The sequence below is a fragment of the Electrona antarctica genome, assembly GCF_951216825.1.
Source record: "Electrona antarctica genome assembly, chromosome: 18".
Classification (NCBI taxonomy): domain Eukaryota; kingdom Metazoa; phylum Chordata; class Actinopteri; order Myctophiformes; family Myctophidae; genus Electrona; species Electrona antarctica.
Window position 1 is genome coordinate 32,496,210 of NC_136799.1, and position 9,417 is coordinate 32,505,626.

General features: G+C 40.6%; 1 protein-coding gene across 1 annotated transcript; it reads right to left on the bottom strand.

Moving 5' to 3' along the window:
- On the bottom strand, window positions 1-3,009 carry LOC306941854 (beta-1,4-galactosyltransferase 1-like; the record flags this gene model as incomplete). Its single annotated transcript, XM_079527491.1, has 2 exons — window positions 1-666; window positions 2,785-3,009. 2 exons carry the CDS (start codon window positions 3,007-3,009, stop codon window positions 1-3), a joined length of 891 nt encoding a protein of 296 aa, XP_079383617.1.
- Between the last annotated feature and the right edge of the window lie 6,408 nt (window positions 3,010-9,417).

Genomic DNA, 9,417 nt, shown 5'->3' on the forward strand with positions numbered 1-9,417 from the left:
CTATTTTGGGCTGCCAATGTCCACAGTGATAAATGTGTAAAGTGTATCCTTCTCAATCTTGTTGATGGTGTATCTGAGGGAGTTGATCCCATCTTCTTCCATGGTTGATGAGGTTCTCCGGAGTATCTCAACTCTGTGCAGATTAAGTTCATTATGCACGTCTCTTTCATGCTTGATCATTTTGAACCTCCCAGTCGCCATGTCAGGCCGAGCGATACTCATGGATTTTATGGCAATTCTTTGGTAGATGTCATCATCCTCACCGCCCCAGCCCCAGTAGTTGTTTGAGAAGCCATTAATGGCCAAGTACTGTTCTTTGGACAATGACACAACCCCACCAAATATGAATGAGTACGGCAATATGAAATCAAATTTGTCAACAGCCACAGACAGGTGTCTGGGCTTACTAAAGCAACCATAGATGTTACGGTCATTCATAGGGATTAGATCCACATCAGAGAATACAAAGCAGGTATAATTGTACTCCTTCAATGCCTCAGCAAACCCTGCATTCATCAATCTGGCCTTATTGAACATCCCCTCACCGTCCTGGTTAATGACGTACACTCCATAGTCCAACTGTTGTCGCTGCAGCACGTGATGGAGGTAGTAAAGCCATTGTATCAGGTGTTGATGACGATTGCGGAATGGAATGATGATTGCCACCTAAAAGAAGATAACAATGATCTGTTGTTGAGTTGTACAGGAAAATGTTATGAGTTGTACAGGAAAAGGTAGGAAAAGACTTCATGAGAACTGAAAGAGAAGCTCGCACACTGTTGGATCAAGTTATAGGTCCTCATTCACAACGGCGTTTACGCGCATAAAGTGACGTTACGTGAGCGGAGCGTGAGCGGACAGGCATTTACGTGGATTCCCACATTACGTGGGAATTCATGAACTTGAACATGAACTTGACGGTGACGTTGGTTGGTCGGAAACTCTGCACCAGCTCTCATGGTCGTGTACGGCTTGCGTAGATTTATTAAGAAGGCTTTAGTCTTCATGCTGAATCAATTAAAAGTCCCCAAACCTCAGATAAAATATGTAGGCATGTGTCCCCAACATTGGTCAGCACATAAAAAAATGATAGCCTATATAAAAGCCAAGTATCACTTGTATGCCTATATGCATGCATTCTAGAGGCAACTTACTTAGCCTAGTCCCATACAGAAACTGCCCCCGAGCCGACACCTTTTTATTTATTTATTAGGATATTTCTAGCATGCGCTATTGGGGCTGCTCACTCGGCAGCCTTCTACTCGCAGTGCAACGCGTTGTGAGCTTGTAGATCGGCTCTCGCGGACTCGTGCTGCATGTTAAAAAACAAACTCACAATTATAATAAGAACATACACTTATCTGCATTCTGCACTGTACGAATCCAACGTTGTTTAGTGTAGTAATGCCTGCAGTAGGCCTATTGAAATTGTTTTGTTACGGAGCTCCTTTGAGTCAGTTGACTGTAGGTGTGTGTGTGTGTGTGTGGGGGGGGGGGGGGGGTGGGGTGGACGGACACGGACGCGGACAGCAGCATGCTGCCAAGCTGAACCAAGTACAATCTTGGTGAAATTCACATTGGAAAATTAATATAACGGAACTTGGCTTGGCTCTATTAAATGCATTATGGTTCACACTTCACAGATATGCCGGTCTGACAGACAGACAGCAGACGGAGTCACTAGGGATAATTAGCCCTATATAAAAAAATAGAAGACCACATTAGCCTATTTGAATGAATGGCAATGGCATCAGCGTGTTTGAAAGTCGGCCAGTCATATCATAGTTTTAAGCCAGCTCACCTCACTCACGCTTGTTCACAAACATGACGGACAGACAGACAAGAAAGGCTGTTGATGATGATTATTATTACCACTGTAACTCGCTGATCAGCATAAAATTATGTTGACAGAGACTCAGCCAATTAAAGTTTCACGTAGGCCTAAATGCCTTTGCTGCAAGCACCTATCTGCCTCCATTTGCGTCTTGGTATTAATTTATATTGATCACATGCGGACGCCACACAGAATAGCCAACTCTTACCTGCAGCTGAGGAAACATACAACGTAGTTGGATCGGATGAAATATAGCCTTTAGTCCAAAAACGAATTAATCCCACAAGAAAAAAAAGAAAGAAAATATGTCCTGTATAATTTACACTGTGGCGTATTTCTCCTTTGTGAATGAGGAGTGCTTTTGTGATGTTTCAGGCTCTCGCCCTTCCTCAGACACTAATGGTAAATGGCGCATTTATATAGCGCCTTTATTCAAGGCGCTTTATATAGATTGTGCATTTCATTCACACACACATTCATACACGATGACAGAGGAAACCATGTAAAGACACCAACCTGCACATCGGGAGCAATTAGGGGTTCAGTGTCTTGCTCAAGGACACTTGACCTGTTTGTGACCTCACTGCCAAGTACATAATATTCTGTGATGGATCAGTGTTTGAATTGTGACAGAACTGCGGGAATGTTTACTGTTATTACTGCTATTGAAACATAAACTTATTCAGCTTTTCATTCTTGTTAATAATACAAGAAAAGGGTAAAAAAAAGGTGACAATAAGTGACAATAGCAGATTTACAAGCCCACAAGCTCATAGATTGGCTATTTCTGGCAAAGAGATATTTTGTGTTGAAGGAAAGAACAAAAAGTATATGGACAGATTTACTTTTGATACAAATGTATTTTATGACTTCAAGAGCATATAGACATCACTACAGGCTTACTGTTATTTTCATGACCTGTTTTTAGTTAAAATCTCATATTTACTCACCTTGTGATGTGAAATACAGTCTGGTGGCTTATAACGTCCTCCCTCAAGTAGAGTAGAGCCACATTCTGTCCTCACAGCCTCCATGGTCCTGCTCCAATTGAACTCTATGTGAATTGGACCCACCAGGTGAGGAGAGGTCTCAGGACAGGATGACAGTTTTGTTTGTACTTCCGTTGTTTTTCCTTTGAGCGTTTGTGTTTGGTCAGTTAGCCTAGTTACTGCCATCGTCTGATGAATGTGTGAATGCGTTTGTGTTTGTTCAGTTAGCCTAGTTACTACCATCGTCTGATGAATGTGACTGGAACGCAGCCATAACACTAATAATATAAATAACTGAATCAATAGTATGATTATTAATTGTAGTATTCTCTGCATTTTTCCTATTGCTCTTTCCTGCGTTTAGTCGTTGTGGCGTTGAGGAGAAGAAATACTGATTCACTGATGGGGAAGTTCCTGGAAACCACCATCCATCAGCCTGTGGTGCTTCGCTTCAACTACAGTGTGTCTTAAGACTTATGAATAGGAATGCAAATAATGCAACAACAAAAAAAGCCGTTGGGGCATCACCTATATAGCCTACTCGCCTGACAGGTTTTCAAAAGATTGTACCTGTCATTACTAGGCTTTACAGGAATCTTAGGAGGGGTTGTGTCATTGTGGCATTGTCCAAAGAACAGTATACTTAATGGCTTAAATGCAGAGAGATTGGGAGGTGCATGTCAATTCTTTGGTCGAGTTCAAGTTCAGGTTTAGCACCCGTGGCAGATATACAGTAAGAAGGTGTTTATCCGAGCGCCCCAGCTACTTTTCTCAAACTGGGTTTGTTTGGGAAATTCACAGTTGCACACCAGGAGCGCACTCGCCTATTAGTCTGTATTGGCAGTGCGGTCAGCGTGCCTATATCGAACACACCGAGTGCCACACTCCTCCCGACCGATAGGGCCGCATAATTGAAAGCCAATGGCAAAAAAACAGCTCGGATAAAAATGCTTTTTACGCGGGATGCAGCAATGCTAATCGCTGTCCCAGCAAATTTCTAACACCCGTGGCACATGTGGCGAGTACTTTATAATTGGAATCTGAATGTTTGTGTACACGTTTACAATGTAAATGTAGCGATCGCGTAAAACAGGCGGAAGTTAAGCCATGACGGTGGTGAAGTACGAGCGTCATGTGAACCATGGCTAGCTCAATGTTTGAATTGCGACAGAACTGCGGGAATGTTCGCTATTGAAACAGATTAGCCTGGCTTAGTAGTAAACCAGACTAATATACCACGCCACAGGCAATTGTTTTTTGTGCCAATTCTTTGTATGTGTCATCATCCTCAGCCCCAGTAGCTGTGTGAGAAGCCATTAATGGTCAAGTACTGTTCTTTGGACAATGACACAACCCCTCCAAATATGGTTGAGTACGGCAACATGAAACCAAATTTGTCAACAGACAGGTGTCTGGGCTTACTAAAGCAGCAATAGATGTTACGGTCATTAATAGGGATTATAATTAGATCCACATCAGAGAAGACAAAGCAGGAAATAATATCCTTTTCAGCTGCGGTGGGGGGGTGTCAAGTTCAGGTTTAGCACCCGTGGCAGATATAAGAAGGTGTTGATGCCGATGACAATGATTTGTTGTTGGTCTAGTTGTACAGGAAAGTGCAAGAAAAGACATGACATGCTGTCACTCCCAGTGATGTCTTAAAAATGAGTCAGTTCTGTAGTACTGGTGCTGCAGGCTTTATCTCTTGCCTTCTTTCAATAAGCCATAACAACAACGTCAAAACTGTCAAATACAAACACAATGCACAGTGATCAGACTCAAAACAATAAAGCATAAAGCACATAAAGATAATGAACATAAAACGCACATAAAACAAGTATTCACCTCACTGGCTGCACGTAGGATCAAAGGGAATGAAGTGGTTTGGAACCCATATGAACATGAACAACCATGCAAACTGAAAGGAAACAAAACGATCAATAAACCTCATCATGATATACAACATATAACTCAAATATTGACAAATAACTTAAACCATTGATGCAGAAACAACAAAACGAACCTTAAACTTGTGACACGCTGTCTTCAAACATTCCGTCCATATCATGCTTGTGTGAGCCTTGTCAAAGATACCCATATAAGGGCAGGGCAGCGGAAATGACGCAACCAACTTCCGTAAACCGAAACAAATAACCCAAATAATTAAATAGTAAACAAAACATAACATTACGGCAGTTACACATGCTATAAATCTTCAGATGCCTAATTATGATTGCAGCAGAATTCCGATGCTCTTCCGTGTTTAACAGCCTAATGTACAGGGCAAAAGCTGATTAAAGGGCGTATCATTTTTTTCTCAGTTGATCCGTATGTAATTTTTGATGTAGAATCCATTTCTGCTTGGGACAATTTGTATAGTCCATAGTTAATGAGATTATTCGCATATTTGCATAAACTAGTAGAAATAACGAGTAGTTTAATAATGGTTAAAATTAGGGTTAGGGTTAGGTTTAGAAGTGTGTAATTGTGTTAAAGACATGGTCCTGCATGACCTCACTGCCAAGTTCATAATATTATGTGATGGCTCAATGTTTGAATTGTGACAGAACTGCGGGAATGTTCATACTGCTATTGAAACAGATTAGCCTGGCTAGTAAGCCAGACCAATATACCACACCGCAGGCAATTGTTTTTTGTGCCAATTCTTTGTGTCATCATCCTCACCACATCAGAGAAGACAAAGCAGGTATAATGTTGCCTCAGCAAACCCTACATTCATCAATCTGGTCTTATTGAACATCCCCTCACCGTCCTGGTTAATGATGTTCACTCCATAGTCCAACTGTTGTCGCTGCAGCATGGGATGGAGGTAGTAAAGCCAGTGTATCAGGCACAGGCGCTGACTTACTGGGGGTGTAGTGGGGGGGTCAAGTTCAGGTATAGCACCTGTGGCAGATATAAGAAGTAGGGGTGGGACGATATGGGTACCTCACGATACGATATATATCGCGATATTAGGCCCTCGATAACGATAATATCACGATATTCGATATATTGCGATATTTCCGATATATCGATATATTGTATGCAATTTCATCAACGATATATCACGATATCTGCAGCTACAAAATACGTGGAACTGAAAAAACACTATTTCCGTGCTCGGACACAGGGAGGGACACACACATAGCTGTCTAGTGGTTGCACCACTCAAAAACTAAATTAATACTCAATAAACTCCACCTTTGCCTCATACCCTCATCATAATACCTCACAAACACCACCAACTGACCATTATCACTGGTGTCAGTGGACTTTTCCACTGCTGGGGAAATGCATTCTGCAATTTGTATTCCCACAAAGCTGTTTGGACAAATCACCATCCAGTAATTCAGTACTTCTGGTTGCTGTGGAATCTGAGTGGGATTTGCTTTATTTTAGCTATAATTTCCTCCTTTTCTAAACATGTTGTTCATCACTTCATTATGAACAACATAAAAAAAAAAAAAAACGTTTTTTTTCCTTGTTTTTTTTTTTAAAAATATTGATATTTTAATAATCAATATCGATTATTTATCGCGGGAGGACGTATCGATATATATCGCCATATCGATATTTCAGCACACCCCTAATAAGAAGGTGTTGATGCCGATTGCAGAATGGAACGATTGCCACCTAAAAGAAGGTGACAATGGTAAATGGTAAATGGTGCATTTATATAGCGCCTTTATCCAAGGCGCTTTACATAGATTGTGCATTACATTCACCCATTCACACACACATTCATACACCGATTGCGGCGGAAGCCATGCAAGGTACCAACCAGCACATCGGGAGCAATTTGGGGTTCAGTGTCTTGCCCAAGGACACTTCGACATGTAGACAGGAGGAGCCGGGATTCGAATCGCCGACCCATGGATCATTGGACGACCTGCTCTACCTCTTGAGCCACAGTCGCCCCATGATTTGTTGTTGGTCTAGTTGTACAGGAAAGTGCAGGAAAAGACATGCTATAATTCTTCAGATGCCTGATAATTATGTTTGCAGCAGAATTCGGATGCTCTCCCGTGTTTAACAGCCTAATGTACAGGGCAAAAGCTACAACAGCCTGATTTAAAGGGCTTTTTTTCTCAGTTTATCCTTACAGTATGTCATTTTTGACGTAGAATCCATTTCTGCTTGGGACATTTTGTATAGTCCATAGTTAATGAGATGATTCGCATATTTGTATAAACTAGTAGAAATAACGAGTAGTTTAATAATGGTTCAAATTACTTGCTGTTTTAAAGTGTGTAATTGTGTTAAAGACATGGTCCTGTTTGTGACCTCACTGCCAAGTTCATATTCTGTGATGACCCAATGGGTCGCAGCACAATTTACGGTACACCTAATTAAGCCTAATAAGGCCTCATAAGGCGTAATTAGAAATGTGTCATTAGACAGAAGTTATACCCTAATATCCCTACATTATGGTCTTATAAGAAATCGCATAAGACCTAACAAAGCCTAATATTATGTCACTTTATTTCCGTTTACTAACAGGGACATTAGGCCTATATCTAATTTAACAGCTTTTGTACTGTAAATTGAACACGACCCCAACTGGTCGATAGATACGTTCATTTTCCTGTGAGGGAAATCCAGTCATGTTTCATGAGGTCAGAACTTAGTTAGTCTTCATTAGAAATAATGTTCTTTATTAAATGCTATTTCTACTTCCTTGCGCATGTGGATATGAAATAACATGTTATCTAGCCAACTGTAAGACTTGTTAGAACTAATGTGTTCTTTATAAAGCCTAGTTAATTTTACTTCAAGTTACGTTACGTCTAATTAGAACTAATATGCTGTAATTATAGGGACAAATTTGCGCAGAAGTGTAGGCCTACAGCAGCTATATTTCGGCTCAACCTTAAACGTATTTGTTCCTAGGCTTCATTAAGATTAATGTGCTTTTATTAGGGACAAATTTGGTCAGAAGTGTACCGCAAACTGAACAGCAGCTCTTTCGGTCCCTACTTCAGATTAGACATATTCCTATAGCCTACCTTTAGGCTTCGTTACAATTCATATGATCATATTAGGGACAAATTTGGTCAGAAGTGTACCGCAAACTGAACAGCAGCTATTTCGGGTCCTACTTCAGATTAGACATTCCTAGGCTTCATTACAATTAATATGCTCTTATTAGTACATAACTGTTTCAACCATTGAAAGCATAATGCATGCTACAACTATCATATTAGACTAATTTCTGACAAAAGTAGTCCTACTTTCGAGGAACTTACCCCCTGCTCCAGAAACAAGTACCAATGTGCAAGAGAAGTATACATGTGCGAGTTGACTATGCATTTATGGCCTAAACGGCTTCCCATAGTTACTGTTTGCATACCTATTTTGGCAAAATGCCCCATCCATTTCTTCTTTGGCTTCCCAATTTGTCTACAAACCTGTGTCATGGGAACAGTGGCATTCCGACACACTGCCATTCCGACTACGTGGCTACGGGGTAGTATTGAGCACCTCGGGATGGCAGTGCCTCGGATGAAGTCTCAACCGTGACTTGTAACAGTGATTTGTTTTTTTAGACTATTTCAAACCTAAACTACCAATTTCTTTATAACCGTGCCATGGCGTGAAGACGAGCATGTCCTGGCTGGTTCACTGGGTTATGACACCACCAGGTTATTTGTCACTAGTCTCGCTATCAGAAGAACTTGTTCTACTTGGATTTTTGACAAATCACGGTTAGCTGCTATATTAGTCCTGTCAGTCCTGAGTGAAACGTTTTTGAAACTGTCTTTCATATTCTACTTTTATAGAAGTGTTACATTTTTACTTTGAAGTGTGTCAATGTGTTCATACTGTGAAATGGCAATTGTAGCGTGCATGTTTTGTAATGCCATGCAGAGGCGTATCTACAATAAGGCGAGGGCAGGCGTCCGCCTGTCTAAATCCATTTCTGGCCTGGCCAAAATCCATACAATGAGAAAAAAAGAAGACAAAAACAAGACCTGAGAACTATTAATGGACAGCTGAATCACCCATTGGAATGTAAATGCATGCCTTGACTCAGCTGTGCCCCCAGAATTTCCCATCACCTTCAAAATAAAGGCATTAGCTGTAACAGAAATAATGGCTGTAAACAAACTAATTAAGCAAAGCAAATTAAATAATAAATGCATTAGATAATTATATAGAAAATATACTAAAATACTAAATAGCTCCCACAGTGCCAATGAAATAAACAGTGATATAGTGACATCACAATATCATCCCCTCCCCTGATCCCTCCCTCTTTAACATACAACAACAGCTGTGGGTGTGACTTCAGTTCAGGTGGATCACCACCCATCACCACCCACCAGGCAATGCGGGCATACTTAATGAACTGGTGGGCGTGTTCACATAAAAACAACATTTTAACAAATACTGTACACTTTTTTTGAAAAAAGTCTTCCATATTATATAATAAATAATATTTCTTTAGGGTGGAAAAAAATCATGGCACTCCACCTTTAATTATGTCACCATGTCTCTGAACTCTGAAGGAGATTTTCCTCATGTATGAAGAACAGAAAGAAAAACATTTAAATGGCTTGATTCCACTGCCTAGCAAAGGCTCAAAACAAT